The sequence below is a fragment of the Apium graveolens genome, chromosome 10 (assembly GCF_009905375.1).
Source record: "Apium graveolens cultivar Ventura chromosome 10, ASM990537v1, whole genome shotgun sequence".
In the NCBI taxonomy this organism is placed as follows: Eukaryota; Viridiplantae; Streptophyta; class Magnoliopsida; order Apiales; family Apiaceae; genus Apium; species Apium graveolens.
This window is the reverse complement of record NC_133656.1, coordinates 13,597,269-13,615,516: the sequence shown is the minus strand read 5'-3', so window position 1 is coordinate 13,615,516 and position 18,248 is coordinate 13,597,269. Positions and strand designations below refer to the sequence as shown.

The 18,248-nt window shown below is 41.9% G+C and overlaps 2 protein-coding genes and 1 non-coding gene across 3 annotated transcripts; 1 reads left to right on the top strand and 2 right to left on the bottom strand.

Moving 5' to 3' along the window:
* The first annotated feature begins 6,989 nt into the window (after positions 1-6,989).
* LOC141694030 (small nucleolar RNA R71) lies at positions 6,990-7,096 on the top strand. Its single transcript, XR_012563363.1, has one exon. It is a non-coding gene; the product is annotated as a small nucleolar RNA R71 (small nucleolar RNA).
* Positions 7,097-13,849: 6,753 nt separating this feature from the next.
* On the bottom strand, positions 13,850-14,233 carry LOC141690417 (uncharacterized). Its single transcript, XM_074495222.1, has one exon. The coding sequence runs from the start codon at positions 14,231-14,233 to the stop codon at positions 13,850-13,852; it is 384 nt and encodes a 127-aa protein (XP_074351323.1).
* A 1,074-nt stretch (positions 14,234-15,307) lies between these two features.
* LOC141690416 (uncharacterized) lies at positions 15,308-16,465 on the bottom strand. The gene is made up of 2 exons (XM_074495220.1): positions 16,288-16,465; positions 15,308-15,960 (listed from the first exon to the last, which is right to left on the bottom strand). Exons 1-2 carry the CDS (start codon positions 16,463-16,465, stop codon positions 15,308-15,310), a joined length of 831 nt encoding a protein of 276 aa, XP_074351321.1.
* Positions 16,466-18,248: the final 1,783 nt, after the last annotated feature.

Below are 18,248 nucleotides of genomic sequence, written 5' to 3'. Positions count from 1 at the left end.
TTTTCTTTTTTTCTTTTTTTTTTCAAAATTTCTGAGCAAGTGCGTTTCGCTCCATCTCGCTCAACCCTAGACTACTCGCATAACATGCGAGCCGGCTACTAGCCATTTGACGCCTAGCCACAACTAGCAACAAATTCCATTTTTACTCCATTTTTTTCTTTTTCATGCCTTTATCACTAAGAACCTATTATCAAATTTTAAGCATAATAAAAATCTAGCCCTTAAGCATTCTCTAAGACTTAGTGAAAATACAAGTGCTTCTAGCATGCATATCAACCTACACGACTCAATATCACTTTAATGCTATCACTACACGCGCATCAATATCACAATTCAGTCGATAAATCATCGCAAAAGGGATCATGGTATATGCATGAGCTATATGACATGATAAACAAATAAAGCTATAAAAAAAACTATATGGCATGAATATGCAACTATATGAACTAAACTATCATGAATATGCAACTATATGACACACACAAAATATTCCTCAACTACCACCCCCAAACTTAAAATCTTCACTGTCCCCAGTGAAGGTAGTAGAAAGGAACACAGGGTATACCTACTCGGAGTCATCATCATCATCACCCTCAGTGGGTGGAGTATCAGGCGGCGGGTATACAGAGTCCTCACCAAAAACTGGCCACTGGATATCGACTCCAAGGCCCCGAAAAGCAGTCCCTAACGCAAGGGTGAGCTCCTGAGCAAACCTGCTCTGTGTCTCGAACATGGCATCCATCCACCGTGAAAGCCTCCTATACTGGGTATCAGCCATCCCAGCACCCTCCTGAGCTCTCGAAGAACCAGCCTCATCACGCCTAGGCCTAGCCATAGTAGCACCTCTTGCTGGACGCCCTCCTGGAAGACGATAACCCAGCCCATGCTCCTCGGGCTCACCACCGGTCCACTCCTGCATCCCATTTAGAGTCCCAGAATCAATTGAAGTGGCCGGCAACTGCAACTGCTCATGAGCCGGCCAGTTCACTCCCACTGCTCGGCAAAGCTTCGTGACCGTGGATGAATAAGGGATGTTCATATGCTTAGCTCCCCTCAAAAACTTCAGAATTCCTTGGTAGATAAACTCACCAAGGTCCACATAGTACTCCTCATTAAGAATTCCCCATAATAACTGTGCTCTCTCAACTGTGACCTCGTGTGCATGCGAAGAAGGTAAAATATTAGCACAAATAAATGCATTCCATGCACAGGCATACCTGTTCATAGTGATCGCCGGGAAGTGACGATACTCATTAGTGCCGGTCTTGAAGGTCCAAACTGTGTCCGGCCTACAGAGAGTAGCATAAATCAAATCCAAGTCAAAATCCTCAGCAGTCTTCTCATTCCAGTTCTCCTCCTCGGACTTCCTCTCTCGCTACCCAATCACACGGCGAATCGCCGCTGGGTGATAATCAATCGTCAGCCCTCGGACCACAGAAAACCCATTCTTCTCGGCCTTCGCGTTCGCATAGAACTCGCGAACCACGCTCATCGGCACTGCTTCGGGCGACTCACAAAAAGCTATCCACCCATTCTCTGCACTCATAGGTAGCAACTCACCATCCCTCCCCGATGGTAAAAACCCTCTCTCCTTCAGAATCGGCTTCCCCAAAAGCCTAGTGTACTCCTCCTCCGCAGCTCTGTCATTCAACCGAGGCCTTGCAGCAGTACCCCTCGATGAATCAGCAGTAGGGACTGTGCTGCTGCTATCAATAGTTCGTGCTCTCTTGGGTGCCATTGAATCTTGAATAAAAGTGTTAAGAACTGAATTTTTGTGTTTGGGAGAGAGTTTGAGTGTAGAAAGTTTGTGGGAGATATGTAGGATAGGTGTATGTATATATAGGGTGTGGATTAGGTTAAAATTTGATTAGGAGTGGGGTTGAGGGATGAAATCATGGGGTATTAGGAAAAGAAGTCGTGGGTTTATGGGCTGTGTTTGGGTTTTTTAATTTTCTGATTTTTTTTTTTGTTTTTTTTTCTGAACTTAAAAAAATTCTGGCAGTTGACCTCTGAGCGGTCACTCAGCAAAGCTGAGCGGGCGCTGAGCGGGCGCTCAGCTTGCTGAGCGGTCGCTCAGCAGAGCTGAGCGAGCGCTCAGGGGGTCACTGGAATTTTTTTTTTCAGTCCCGTTTTTCTGATTTTTTTGTGTTTTTGGATAGGTTATTAACTTCTAAGGGTTCCTGTAACAACAAATCATGGGTTGCCTCCCATGCAGTGCTTCTTTTTCGTCATTAGCTTGACGTTGCGTACCTTTCTCAAGTAGTCAATAAAATGGCACTAACCACTTCTCGGTTTGCCATGTCCCCATAGTAGTGCTTCAACCGCTGACCATTAACCTTGAATGCTTGGTCCGGATCATTCTCAAAAATTTCCACCGCTCCATGTGGAAACACAGTTTTGACAATAAAAGGTCCAGACCACCTTGATTCCAACTTCCCAGGAAAAAGTCGGAGACGAGAGTTGAATAAGAGAACTTGTTGCCCCGGCATGAATAACTTAGGATGTAGCTTCCTATCATTCCACCTCTTCACCTTTTCCTTGTACATTTTGTTATTCTCGTACGCTTGAAGTCGGAATTCATCAAGTTCATTAAGCTGAAGCATTCTTTTCTTACTAGCTGCATCTAAATCCAGGTTCAACTTTTTCAACGCCCAGTAGGCCTTATGCTCAAGCTCCGCAGGTAAATGACATCCCTTACCATACACCAACTGAAACGGGGACATACTAAGTGGAGTTTTGTATGCTGTTCTGTAAGCCCAAACAGCTTCATCGAGCTTTAAGGACCAATCCTTCCTTGACGGACAAACAACCTTCTCTAGAATGCGCTTGATCTCTCTGTTAGACACTTCCGCTTGACCATTTGTTTGAGGATGATAAGCAGTAGCAACTCGATGATTCACATTATAACGCTGCATCATAGAAGTAAACTTACGGTTGCAGAAATACGACCCTTCATCACTTATGATTACCCGAGGTGTTCCAAACCTTGTCAAAATCTGCTTATGAAGAAAATTCAGCACTGCCTTTGCATCATTTGTCGGTAGAGCTTTGACTTCTACCCATTTTGAGACATAATCGACTGCCAGCAAGATGTACTGATTATTGTAGGATGAGACAAAAGGCCCCATAAAATCGATTCCCCAAAATCAAAGACCTCGACTTCAAGCATCACATTTAACGGCATCTCATCCTTTCTCGTCAAATTTCCCACTCTTTGGCAACGATCACACCTTAAAACAAACTGATGAGCATCCTTAAACAAAGTAGGCCAGAAAAAACCTGCTTGCAGAATACGAGCTGCCGTCTTCTCACCACCATAGTGTCCACCATAAACTGTGGAGTGGCAGTCTCGTAATATCCCCTCCGTCTCACAGAACGGGATACATCTCCTGATGATCTGGTCAGCTCCATGTCTAAACAAATATGGTTCATCCCACATATACCACTTCACCTCATGCAGAAATTTCTTCTTTTGAGCTGAGGTCAAATTAGGAGGCATTATATTGCTGACAAGATAGTTTATAATATCTGCAAACCATGGCTCTTCCTCCTAAACTGCGAACAACTGCTCATCCGAAAAAGATTCATTGATTAATGTCCTATCTTGTGAAGTAGACTCGGGATTTTCCAACCTAGAGAGATGGTCAGCTACTTGATTCTCAGTACCTTTTCGATCCTTGATCTCTAACTCAAATTCCTGAAGTAAGAGCACCCAACGAATGAGTCTCGGCTTTGAATCCTTCTTGGAAACCAAATAGCGAATGGCCGCATGATCAGTGAATACTGTCACTTTAGTCCCAAGCAGATAAGATCGAAATTTCTCAAAACCAAAGACTATAGCCAAGAGCTCCTTCTCCGTAGTGGTGTAGTTCATTTGGGCCCCATTTAAGGTCTTACTCGCATAGTAGACCACATGAAAGAGATTATTCTTGCGCTGCCCCAGAACTGCACCTACCGCATAATCACTCGCATCACACATCATCTCATACGGCTATGTCCAATCTGGTGCTGTAATAACTGGTGCAGTTATCAAACTCTTCTTGAGAGTCTCGAATGCCGCCAAACATTCATCATCAAATTTGAAAGGCACATCTTTCTCAAGCAAATTGCACAACGGCTTAGATATCTTCGAAAAGTCCTTGATGAATCGCCGATAAAAACCCCCATGACCAAGAAAACTACGGATTCCCTTCACAGAAATTGGTGGTGGAAGATTTTCAATGACTCCCACCTTGGCCTTGTCCACCTCCAGACCCTTGCTAGAGACCTTATGCCCAAGAATAATGCCTTCACGCACCATAAAATGACATTTCTCCCAATTGAGCACCAAATTAGTTTCCATGCACCTTTTGAGTACGGCACGAAGATTATTCAAACATTCATCATATGAATGTCCAAAGACGGAAAAGTCGTCCATAAACACCTCGACATTATTTCCAATCATGTCAGAGAATATAGCCATCATACATCTGTGAAAAGTGGTCGGGGCTCCACATAACCCAAACGAAACTCTGCGAAAAGCAAACGTGCCAAATGGACAAGTGAAGGTAGTCTTTTCCTGATCCTCTGATGCAATACAAATCTGATTATACCCTGAATAGCCATCCAGAAGAAAATAATACTCATGACCAGCCAACCTGTCAAGCATCTGATCAATGAAAGGAAGAGGGAAATGATCCTTCCTCGTGGCTTTGTTCAACTTTCGATAATCCATGCATACTCTCCATCCTGTAACTGTTCGAGTGGGGATGAGCTCATTCTTCTCATTTGCTACCACAGTGATACCTCCTTTCTTAGGCACACATTGTACAGGGCTCACCCAAGAACTGTCAGAAATAGGATAAATGATGCCTGCATCGAGCCATTTTAGAATTTCTTTCTTCACTACCTCCTTCATGATAGGATTAAGTCTGCGCTGATGTTCAACAGTCGGCTTACTACCTTCCTCTAGCAGAATTTTATGCATACAATATGAAGGGCTGATCCCCTTGATGTCTGCTATGGTCCATCCAATAGCGGATTTGAATTCTCTCAAAATCCGTAAGAGCTTGTCTTCCTCACTACCTGAAAGGTCAGATGCAATAATAATAGGTAAAGTAGATGCATCACCTAAAAAAGCATACCTCAAGTGTTCAGGTAGTGGCTTGAGCTCCAAGGTAGGTGCTTCCTCTATTGATGGTTTGAGATTTCCTTCAGCATTCTTGAGGTCAGAAGTACCAAGAGATTCAAACGGCATGTCCAGCTTTCGCTTCCAGGGAGAAGCATTCAGATATTGTAATTGTTCATTGCCATCTTCATCATCACTGTCAAACTCCCCCACTAAGGCCTTTTCCAAAGCATCAGACATTAGCATGCGATCGAGTTCTGAAGTAACCGCAGAATCAATCACATCCACTTTTAAGAACTCCTCATCTTCTGTAGGGAATTTTATTGCCTTGAACACGTTGAAGGTCACATCCTGATCTTGTACCCGCATAGTAAGTTCACCTTTCTGCACATCTATCAAGGTACGACCAGTAGCTAAGAAATGTCTTCCCAAGATTATGGGAATCTTCTTATCTTTATCAAAATCTAGAATAACAAAATCTGCAAGAAAGAAGAACTTATCCACCTTGACTAGCCCATCCTCCACTATGCCCCTTGGGTAAGTAATAGAACGATCAGCCAATTGTAGAGACATGTATGTGGGTTTTGGATTAGGCAAATCCAACTTTTTAAAGATCGACAACGGCATCAGATTGATGCTTGCTCCCAAATCACAAAGGCACTTGTCAAAAGTCAACTTGCCAATGGTGCAAGGAATGGTGAAGCTACCTGGACCTTTAAGCTTTGGAGGTAACTTTTGCTGCAGAACAGCGCTGCATTCTTCCGTGAGAGCAACGGTCTCAAGGTCATCCAGTTTCACCTTCCTTGAAAGAATACTCTTCATAAACTTCGCATAACTAGGCATTTGCTCCAGAGCCTCAGCGAAAGGTATATTGATGTGAAGTTTCTTGAACACCTCCAGAAACTTACCGAACTGTCTATCCAGCTTTTGTTGCTGCAATCTCTTAGGAAAAGGTGGTGGAGGATAGAGCTGTTTCTCCCCTGTATTACCCTCAGGCAGAGTGTGTTCAACAGTAGTCTTCCTTGGTTCCACCGCTTTCTCCTTTTGCTTAGCTTCTTCATCTCTAATTTCAGCTTCTCCTTCTTTTGGCTTTTCAGCATCAACAACTTTCCCAGACCTTAAGGTAATAGCCTTGACATGCTCTTTAGCTTCCTTCCTACCTGGTACTTCCGTGTCACTAGGGAGTGTTCCAGGTTGACGATTGAGCACTGCATTGGCTATTTGACCGATTTGATTTTCCAAGGTCTTGATAGAAACCGCCTGACTCTTGCATAACAGCTTAAGTTCCTCAAAATCAGCACTAGTAGGTGCAGCTGCACTTCCCTGTTGAGGGTATGATTGCCTTTGAGCATACTGCTGTGGTTGCTGGAATCCAGGTGGATTAAACTGTTTACTCACACCTTGCTAATATGGTGGCTGAATAGCATTCTGATTATTACCCCAGCTGAAATTTGGATGATTTCTGTTGTTAGGATAATAAGTAGCTAGCACAGGCTGCTGTTGTCGCTGATAATTATTCACATACTGAACAGATTCGTTGACAAGATAACACTGATCCGTAGCATGAGAACCTGTACAAAGCTCACAAACTATAGCTATTTGATTAACTCCATATGTAGCTAGAGAATCAACCTTCATCGCCAGCGCCTGGAGCTGCGCTGCAATAGCGGTGGCTGCATCGACTTCCAGAATACCTGCTACCTTCCCAGGCATCATCCTCTGAGTTGGGTTTTGATGCTCATTTACAGCCATAGTCTCGATAAGATTATAAGCCTCAATATAGCTTTTAGCCCATAACGCGCCTCCAGCTGCTGCATCGAGCATGGGCCGAGATTAGGCCCCCAAACCATTATAGAAACCAGTGATCACCATCCAATCGGGCATTCCATGATGTGGACACTTTCTCAATATTTCCTTGTAGCGTTCCCAAGCTTCGCACATAGATTCTGTAGGTTGTTGTACAAACTGAGTAAGAGCACTCCTCATAGCAGCAGTCTTTGCCATCGGATAAAACTTCACCAGAAACTTTTGCGCAAGATCTTGCCAAGTAGTGATGGACCCAGCTGGTTCAGAATGTAACCAGTGCTTAGCTTTGTCCCTCAGTGAGAATGGGAAAAACCTCAGCTTGATAGCCTCATCAGTCACGCCATTATACTTAAAAGTGCTGCAGATCTCGACAAAATTCCTTATATGCATGTTGGGGTCTTCAGTTGCAGCTCCTCCAAAAGAAACAGAATTCTGCACCATCTGAATAGTGCCCGGCTTGATTTCAAAGGTGTTAGCTTGAATAGCCGGATGAAGAATGCTTGACTGAATGTCATCAATTTTAGGCCGAGAAAAGTCCATAAGAGCTGGATCAGCCTGAACAATACGATCACCCATGATTACTGGTTCTTTCTGCTCAGTTCCTGAATCCGAATCTTCAAAATCTATCTTCTCCGGAATATCAAGAACTTCGTCTGTCTCCTCAGCTGTATCTAAAGTCCTCTTGCGAGTACGAGAACGAGTTTGCATAAACGCTCGCTTAAGTACCTGAAACAAAACCAGAAATAATAAGTAACAACTACGTCCTAATCACTGAGTCCTAATGACCAATGATGGTAAGTACATAAACTACAAATACGCCGAGCTCCCCGGCAGCGGTGCCAAAAACTTGTTAGGGCGAAAACACGCGCTAATATTCACGCAAGTATACGCGTTCGCAAGTAATATAAAATACTTTCTAGTTCGTTCCCACAGAGACTGAAACTAATTATTATTTAATTAAACTCACGCACCAACGTATGATTACTTCTCAATTTTAAAACACTAACACTTAGAATTATTGACTAAATATTAACTACAATTAATTACTTAGTTTTTCACTTAAATAACACTTCAATTAACAATATTAAAACACTCATGAGATCACAACTTCATTACTACTTCCTTCAATAGTTATTGTTATTACCTTTAGCATGTGACAGTGATGATATTAATCGAATAACACGAAACTGATAAAAGCCAACTTTCATTGTACTCATACCATTCTACCAAGCATCCACAATTAAGATAGAAGTTGAATAGGCATCAATTATGTTGAGTTCCTATATGTCTACAGAAATTGACAACACAACGATTTAAGCACAAGTTATTCCTTTTGATTACACAGGACAAATAAAACTGTTAGAGTTACCCACTAATCATGTACATCATACATGAACCTATGCTAGCATGGCAAGTTCTAAATCTCAAGATCCACTGTCACTTCACAAGAGATTAACACCCTATCTTATATGTTCGCGATGCACATAAGACGAATACGCACAACCAATACTAGATATCATACAATCATCACACACTAAAGTATTAAAGAATTAACTAAAGAATTCCATAGTAAATCCGTTACGACCCCATGATCACGATTAGCCCATAATAGCACTTATCGTCATCATGGGTTCATATGAAATCATGATAAACAAACACAAGAAAATAATAACTAAACTAATTATATTAAATCAGAGTACGTCACAAGAGTAATTAAGTTCAAAGTAAGAAAACTAGCATCCAACGTTACAACGAAATAAGAATCACAAGAAAGTATGCTTCCTCTTCTTTGCTGTGTGCTAAAACGGTCTTCTTCCTTATCTCCTTTGCTCCTTGCTTAATACCACCATCCAACCTCATGAAAACGTCTCCAAATCTACTTATATAATAGTCCCATAAAACTCAGATTACATAAAAGTTGGAAGCCGAACATAAGTAGAAGTCTAAAAATAATTATTTAATTTCCCGACCCTGCGCGGCCGCTCAGCATAGCTGAGCGGGCGCTCAGCTTTCTACGCGGCCACTCAGCATAGCTGAACGGGCGCTAAGGACCCTACTGGATTTTTCCTGAGTTTGCTTCGTTTCTTCACCGTAATATGCCCCTTTCTTTCCTCTCGCAATGGTGAACACATGCCAAGGCTTATTCTTGATGATTACTCTTCCGAAATGCAACTAATACCCTGAAATGCATAAACACTAGAAAAACGTATCAAATACACAAAATACTTGATTTCAAGGCACCAATTTAAGCCATTTTAAGATGTTCTAAGTGGTATAAAATGCCACTTATCATTTTCTATAAAAGATTTTGATCTTTACTTGCCCCCTATTCCAGATTGTGTTGAGTTCAGCCAATCAGGACTAAGGTTTGTTATCTTTAGGAGATTTTGAGCTTTGCTTGCCCCCAGTCCGGATTGTGTTGAGTTCATATGGCCAGACTAGGAGATGAATCATTTATGGTTTCCCCCCGTGATTTGAATTCTAACAGCTATAAATATCTTAAAAGGATGTGCCCCATCATAGCCTGTATTAACTACATCTTTGATGGGTGGTCATGATTTTTCCACGTGGCGAAGACTGTTGGGATTCACCGTGCCTATAAAAGGCACCCCTAACCTTTCTTTTTCTTTTTACTGCTTCTCCAATTTATTTTCTCAGTTTTTCTTTTTTCTCTGAAGCTTTTTTGGCATTTGTGACAGAGATCTCAAAGGTGTGCATTAGTTGCTCGGTCGTCCCCAACCTCTCCATATTCTCTATACCTGTAAGCTTCTTTGTTCTTTCTTGCACTTTTCGTTTTGTATTTATTTCGAGATCTTGGTGTTTAATTTGTTTTGTTTATTTGGTTTTGTGTTACTTTTGTGTTCATGGGATTATTTGTTTGAATATTCATGTGTATAAGTGTATGTATATGTGTTCTAGACATGTTTTGGTGTTTGATTTTCATTTGGTAGTGTTTCTATGTGTAGGATTTTTTAGGTTAGTCCGGACTTGAATGCAGAGTCCGGAATTTAAGATTTGTGTTTGGTTTTATCTTGTTTTGGCTGGTTGTAACTTGATTCTGGACTAAACTTTTGGTGTGTTTGGGTTTTTAGATTCTGTATAGTCCGGACTTTTTGTTTGTGGTTTTTCTGTTTTTTGGTTATGGGCCTATTTTGGTTTTCGGTGTCCGGGTTCCCGGGCTGTGTTTTTATAAATTTAATAAAATTGAACATAGGGTAGTCCGGACCATGTAGGATTCAAGATAAATAAACTGTAGGGATTTAGAGTAACCTTTATCATTTGTTTTAGGTATATGGTCCAGACTAAAACTCGTGCGAAGGTTTACATCTCCTGCTACCCGGGCCCGTCGGATTCGGATTCAGATTCATCTACTAATTCTGAGCGCTTTGAGATGGGGAAGAAAGCTTCTACTTCCGATGCCAATGCAATCACTAAACTGACTATAGGAAAGATTTCCCCTAGGAAGGTACCCTACACTCCGAAGGGGTTATGGGTTGATGTTCCGAATTACTTCATCACTAAGAGTGAGGAAATAGAGAACAACTGGTATTACAGGAGTATCAGGTCCGGATAAGCGAGGCAACTGAATGTTGGTCCGGGGCCGTATGATCAGTTTGAGTTTGATAGGAGATTCGCAGGAAGTATAGTCGCCAATGAACCGTACGAACTGAAGGATGAATATGTCACGTTGGATCACGCGGCCCAAGATCCCTCAATCTGGGATGCTTTCCAGTTGGATCCCCGGATTCAGTGGATGTGGCCTCATCCCGGAGAGAGGATTTATCATAGATCGGCTGATAGGTTTATTCCGGTGTGGCTGGAGCATTTACGGTCCGGGTGGTATCCCCATTGGCACCTCTTCTTGAAGCACTTGTACAAGTATGAGTATCAGCTCTCTCCGATGCAGATGACTCTGAACGGTATAAAGTGGATGACCTGGTTTATTGCCTCCTGCAATCAGTTTAAGGTGCAACCTATATTTAGGTTGTGGCACTATATCTTTAGCTTAGTTAGGTCTAGCGAGGTGCCATTGTATGAGCTTCGATTCGGGTCTACGGAGTGCGGCTAAGGTTCTTCTTACAGACCGGTTATCCAACAGTCTTCCCTGAAATATTAGAATGGGGAATTGATTATGCTTAAGGGGCTGGATTTGCAGTATCTTCCTCATATTGCTGCTGAGGGAATCCGGACTAGGTTTCCCCGGGCCGTTCTCCGGGGATATGCTATCTGGCTCATTTTTTCCTTTTGTGAGTGTCTGGGTTTTCAGCTAACCAGGGACACTTTTATGATGTACAGGACCATGAATAGGCTTGGATGTGAGTGTTTATTTTTTGGTCCGGACTTGGTTGTTTTTGTACTTGTTACTTGGTGTTTTTTTTGTACAGTACTTGTGCTAACTTGTATTTTGTTGTGTTTTGGCAGGTTTACCTCATTTTAATCCGAACATGTCTTCTTCACCCTACACTGATGCTTTGAAGGGTTTATGAACCGCCTTCAAGCTGAAAAAAGGCTTTAGTTGCTGGGTCCGGATCCAATCCACTTCCGGAGGAGGGCTCTCAGAGCAATGCCATCTCTAGGCTGAAGTCTAGTGGGCATGAAAGGGTTCCGAAGAAGGAAGATGAAGTTGAACCTGGTGATGAGTTTGAAAATTTGGAGGAGATTGAATCGTTGGGAGAGTTCCCAAAGTGGATGTTGTCCGGAGGAAGAAAAGGCTCCGGTGTATGGGATCGAAACCTCCCTTGGGCTGAAAAGACTGATGTTGGTGCTCAGTATGGAGTGCACAAGGGGAAGGGAGTGGAGGAGGGGCATCCGGAAAGGAGCAGTCCGGTCCTGGATTTGAAGGTTGCTCGCTTTATGGATGAGATTCCCTCACCAGCTGATTGGAAGGAAATGAATGCCTCTAGCTTCGATGCTACGATGAAGGAATGTACTCGTCTCTGGGGCCAGGTATACAATATTTCTGTGTTTGCTCCATTTTTTCTGTTTTTGCCTTATAAATTTTTCTGAGGTTTGTAACTTCCTCTTTATAGCTTGGTGGTTACATGGCCGGAGCTGTGTCCCTCTCATATAACGAATTGAAGCATGCCCGGACCACGATTGCTGACAAGAATACCGAACTTGCGGAGCAGAGGGGCCAGATTCTTGTGAAGGACACTTCTCTGTCCAGCCTGAATACTCATCTGAATGATGTCACAATACGGGCTGAGAATGCTGAGAAGGAACCTGCTGATCTGAAGATAGAGCTAGCTGAGCTCTAGAGATAGATATTTGTTGTTAGACCGGAGGCTGAAGTTATCGAGGCTTACAAGAAATCTGAAGAATATGATAGGGCTATCGTAAATGCTAGTGCTCTGGAGATTGGGCTTTGTTGGGTTATCGTCGAGAAACATATGAAGACTAATCCGGAGACGGACTGGGATAGCTTTGTGTACGAATTTATTAAAGCCAAGCAGGATATTCAGTCTGGGCTTGGGGAGCCAGAGCCCTTCGATGGTCCTTGCCCTAGTTTCCTCCCTCCAACTGCTCTGGATTCTTAGCATTATATTTGATTTCTGAACTTTCATTCCGGACTTTGTAATATTTTTAGACCGACTATTGATTTGTAATTGTAATATCGTAACTAGCTCTAGGCTTTTTTGGTCCGGTTAACTTTGATGCATTTGCTTTTGTTTGCCTTTATCTTTGCTTTTTTATACTGTGTTTGCCTTAGAAATTTTTTCTAAATTATTGTGTTTGCTCTAGTCATTTGCCATAATGGTCCGGACTAGTGTATAACATTTTATTTAGAAAATAAATTGTAAGTAAATATGTTTGCTTTAGTCCAGACTCCTATTTTGTCCGGACTAGTGTATGATGTTTTACTTAGAAAATTAATTCTAAGTAAATTCGTTTGCTCTAGTTCATACTTATCACTGGTCCGGACTAGTGGTTGCTCTTTTACTTAGAAACTAATTTTAAGTAAATATGTTTGCTCTAGTCCAGACTCATCTGTGGTCCGGACTAGTGGTTGCTGTTTTACTTAGAAAATAATATCTAAGTAAATATTTTTGATTTAGTCCAAACTCATCTTTGGTCCGGATTAGTGGTTGATGTTTTACTTAGAAAATAATTCTAAGTAAATATGTTTGCTCTAATCCCGACTCATCTTTGGTCCGGACTAGTGGTTGATCTTTTATTTAGAAAAATATTTCTAAGTAAATATGTCTGCTTTAGTCCAGACTCATCGTATATCCTAACTAGTGGTTGTTGTTTTATTTAGAAAAATAATTCTAAGTATGTTTGCTTTAGTCCAGACTCATGTTTGGTCTGGACTAGTGGTTGTTGTTTTTACTTAGGAAAATAATTCTAAGTAAATATGTTTTCTCTAGTCCAGACTAATGTTTGGTCCGGACTAGTGGTTGTTGTTTTTACTTAAGGAAATAATTCTAAGTAAATATGTTTGCTCTAGTCCAGACTCATGTTTGGCCCGGACTAGTGGTTGCTTTTTTATTTAGAAAAATAATTCCAAGTATGTTTGCTCTAGTCCAGACTCATATTTGGTCCAGACTAGTGGTTGCTTTTTTTACTTAGGAAAATAATTCTAAGTAAATACGTTTGCTCTAGTCCAGACTGATCATTGGTCTGGACTAGTGGTTGCTGTTTTACTTCGAAAATTAATTCTAAGTAAATATGTTTGCTCTAGTCCAGACTCATGTTTGGTCTGGACTAGTGGTTGTTGTTTTATTTTAGAAAAATAATTACAAGTATGTTTACTCTAGTCCAGATTCATCGTTGGTCCGGACTACTGGTTGATTTTTTGGATAAATATGAGAAAATGTAATATAGAGAAATTCTTTTCATTAATCTGAAACTTCATTTATACAAGATATAAGGAAAAACAAACTGGTTGTTTGCCATATGGGCTATAAGATTTTGGTTAATTTGTTTGCTTTTTTCCTATTGGTATAACTTCCTTAGCCTGAGTCCATGCCAGGTATTGGGGACTTCTGAGCCATCCATGTTCAAGAGTTTGTAAGTCCCTGGCCTCAACACTTCTTTGATCTTATATGGGGCTTCCCATTTGGGCATTAGCTTTCCAGTGTTTGTAGGATCTGATGCTTCTGTGTCTTGAAGAACTAGATCTCCAACTTGGAAGTTCTTAACTCTGGACTTCTTATTGAAATGCTCCTTGCTCTTCTCCTTGTACCTCTCCGTTTTTTCTACAGCTTGGTCCCGGACCTCATTAATTAGCTCCATGTTTGTTCTGAGTCCTTTTTTGTTGGCTACTTCATCGAAGTTTATTGCTCTGTGTGAAGGAGATCCCGCCTCAATATGAAGCATTGCTTTTAAGCCATAAGCTAGTTTGAATGGAGTCTCTCATGTGCTTATCTCGGGGCTTGTCCTGTAGTACCATAGTATGCTTGGGAGTTCTTCTAGCCATTTGTTTTTTGCTTTCTTTGAGTCTCTTCTCAATTCCCCGGAGCAGGATTATGTTGGTGACTTCAACTTGTCCATTCCCTTAGGGATATGCAACTGATGACTTTTTGTGCTTGATCCCACGTTCTTGGAGGTAGGACTTGAATTCTGATATGATGAACTGTGGTCCATTATCTGATACTAGGATTTTGGAATCCCGATCCTCATTAAAATATTGTCTATAAACTTTATGCAGTTCTACTGGTTTATGGTCCTTATTGCTTTTGCTTCAACCCATTTGGCCATGTAATCTATTGAGACTAACAAGTACCTGAGATATCCTTTGGCCCGGCGAAAGGATCCCATGATGTCAATACCCCAGACAGCAAAGGGGATTGGAGATAGGACTATGGAAGGTAGGACTAGGCTAATCCGGGACACATTGCTGAAGAGTTGGCATTCCTTGCATTTTTTCACGAATTCTAGCGCATCCTGGTAAATAGTTGGCCAGTAGTAGCCTTGCCTTATGATCTTATGTGCCAGGTCCTTTGCGGACATATGATCTCCACATATCCCTTCATGGACTTCCTTTAAACAGTACTTAGCTTCTCTTGGGCCGATACATTTAAGGATAGGAAAGGAAAAGGTCCTGCGGTAAAGTTGTCCTTCAAGGAAAAACTTGGCTGCTTTGGCTTTCAGTCTTTGAGTCTTGCCTTTATCTTCTGGGAGTTCTCCTTTCTCCAAGTAATTGATTTAGGGAGTCATCAAGTTCTGGTTGCTTTCTATCTCCAAGATTTCTTCGGATTCAATGGAGAGTTTTTGGAGTTCTTCGAAGTAGAATTCATAGTCCAGATCTGATGAGTTCCGGACTAACTTGGATAGAATATCCGCTTCTTCATTTTCTTCTCGACATATCAGGAGGACTTGATGCTTCGGGATTGAAGCTAAGTAACTTTGAACCAGTGCTTGATACTTTTCTAGCATAGGGTCTTTTGCTATTTATTCTCCGTTTGTTTGCTTGACCACTATCTTGGAGTCGCTGTAGATATTCAGGTCCTGGACTTTGAGGGTCCTGGATAGCTTCAGTCCTGTAATCAATGCCTCATATTCCGCCTGGTTGTTTATTACCGGGAAGCCGAAAGACATAGCTTTCTGAATGGTGAATCCCTCAGAACTTTTTAGTATAAGTCCGGCTCCCGACCTCTCGCTTGTTGAAGATCCATCTACTTTCAAGGTCCAGGCTCCTGGATTTGCATCTTGGTTTGTACCCGGATCTATATTCATCGGCGCTAGTTCTTCATCCGGGAAGTTACATTCGATTATAAAATCTGCAAGTGCTTGAGCTTTAATGGCAGTCCTGGGTATGAAGCTCAAATTAAACTGGCTTGGCTCCATAGCCCAATTGACTAGCCTTCCCGAGTCATCTAGCTTGTGAATTATCTTTCTTAGAGGCTGATTTATGACCACTCTGATTTCTCTTCCTTGGAAGTAGTACCTGAGCTTTCTTGATGTTATGACTAAGGCGAAGGCAAACTTCTCTACTCTTGGGTACCTGGTTTCCGCATCTTTAAGTACTTGGCTTACATAGTAAACTGGTTGTTGTCTTCCATTTTTTTCCCGGATTAGGGCAGCCCCTACTGCTTGTGCTCCCGCTGATAAGTATAGGTAGAGAGGCTCTCCTGGTAGAGCTTTAGTTAGGACTGGTAATTGGGAGAGGTAGGACTTGATCTCCTCAAATGCCCTCTAGCACTCCAAACTCTAGTTTACCTATCTCTTCTTTTTTGCTCCTTTGAGCAAATCAAAAAATGGTAAGCATCTCTCTGCTAGGTTTGAAACGAATCTCCTGAGTGCTGCTAGTGATCCTGCTAGCTTCTGCACATCTTTTTGGGTCCTGGGAGCCCTCATCTCCTGGATTGCTTTTATCTTGTTCGGATCAGCCTTTATTCCTCTGTTGCTGATCATGAACCCTAAGAACTTGCCTGCTCCAACTCCGAAGGTGCATTTCTCCGGATTCAGTTTGAGTTCATGCTTTCTCAGGTTGTCAAAACATTCTTTCAGATCTTCTATGTGTTCGGGGATGGTTGTTGATTTAGCAATCATGTCGTCGACATAGGACTCCAAGTTTCTCTCGACCTGGGACTTGAATATCTTGTTCATGGTTATTTGGTAAGTGGATCCTGCATTTTTTATTCAAAATGGTAACACCACATAAGCATAGACTGCTCTGTGAGTTACGAATGCTATCTTGGGTATGTCTTTCGGGTTCATCTTGATCTAGTTGTACCTGGAGAAGGCGTCCATGAAACTTAGCATTATATGTCCAGAGGTGGCATCTATCAATTGATCAATATTGGGGAGAGGGTATGGGTCCTTCAGACATGCATCATTCAAATCAGTGTAGTCCACACACATTCTCCATTTTTTGTTTGACTTCTTCACCAAGACAGCATTTGCTAACCACTCCAGATATTTAATTTCCTTGATAATTCCTGCTTTGAGCAACTTTTCTACTTCTTCATCTATTGCTTTTTGCCTTTTTGGGGCAAAGTTTCTTCTTTTTTGCTTGACCGGATTTCTGTTGGGGTTGACGTCCAAACTGTGCATTGCTATGGACTCATGCAGTCTGGGCATATCTCTTGGACTCCAGGAAAATATATCTTTGTACTCCCAGAGCAAGGACACTAGTTCTTCTCTAAAGGAATCTTCGGTTCCTGATCCAACTTTCACCTTTCTGTTAGGATTGCTTTTATCAACCTGGACTTCCTCTGTTTCAACTGCTACCTCAATTTTTGCTTATTCTTTGGTTGAGACCATTTAATGAATTCGGGCGTCGAAGTTCTTATTCAAGTAGGAGCTAACTTGTTCTGATCCTTTGTCTTTGGTTGCTTGCATGATAGGACTAGCTTGGTCTAGGACCTGATTTGCCTTGTCGACTACCATGACTTGGTTGCTTGTCAGTTCTTCCGAACTTGTTATGTTTGCTTCTGGATCTGGACTCGATTCGATGAATTGTACTTCTTTTGTTGTTTCTTCTCTTTGCCGGGGTCGGTGCTTCTTGATACTTTACTGTTTTTGAAGGACTGTGGCCTTCCTTTTGTAATCCTGGTGTGTTTCTGCCATGACTAACCCCTGGTAGTAGCATATTTCATCCACTCCATAATCTCATTTTATCTCTCCGACTCCCGTTGGGGTTGGGAACTTGATTTTGAGATGGGAATTGAAGTTATCACTTACATCATAGTTAAAGCTGATCTGCCAATGATTCCATTACAGGATGAAGGAGTGTTGATGACATGAGTCACTTAGTTAGGAGCTATTCCAAAAACTACAGGTAGGTATAAGGTCTCTTGGATTAGGACTAGATTGTTGTTTGAACCCATAGAGTGGGTCCACCCGGAAATCATTTGAGCGGACGCTCCCTAACTGCATTCGATCCAGTGTGTGCTGAAGAGAATATTTATCGAGGAACCATTATCTTTCAGCATTCCTCTTACTTCAATATCAAATATGTCCAAGGTGACAACTAAAGCTGCATTGTGGTGGGGGTTGACTCCTTCATAGTCCTTACTTCTGAAGGATATCACCAAATCTGGGAGTGATTGGATTGAGAGCACTTCTTCGTCGAAGTCCGGGCTTCGTGGTGGGGAGTGAGAACCTCCTAGGACCATATTAACTATATTGTTCCCTCTCTTCCGCCCCTCTCCTCTGTTGTTGCTCTCCCAGACCAAGTACTTGTTCATGTTTCCTTTCTTTACTTGGTCCTCTATGAAGTACTTGAGCGATAAGCAGTTCTCCGTCTTGTGGCCATGTGTGTCGTGATAATCGCACTGCCTGTTGTAAGGTCTGCTCTCCGGTGGAGTTTGCATTGGCTTCGGAAGATAATAAAAAGGCTTGTCTTTTATCTCCTTTAAGATTTCCTCCCGGTTCATGTTGAGAGGAG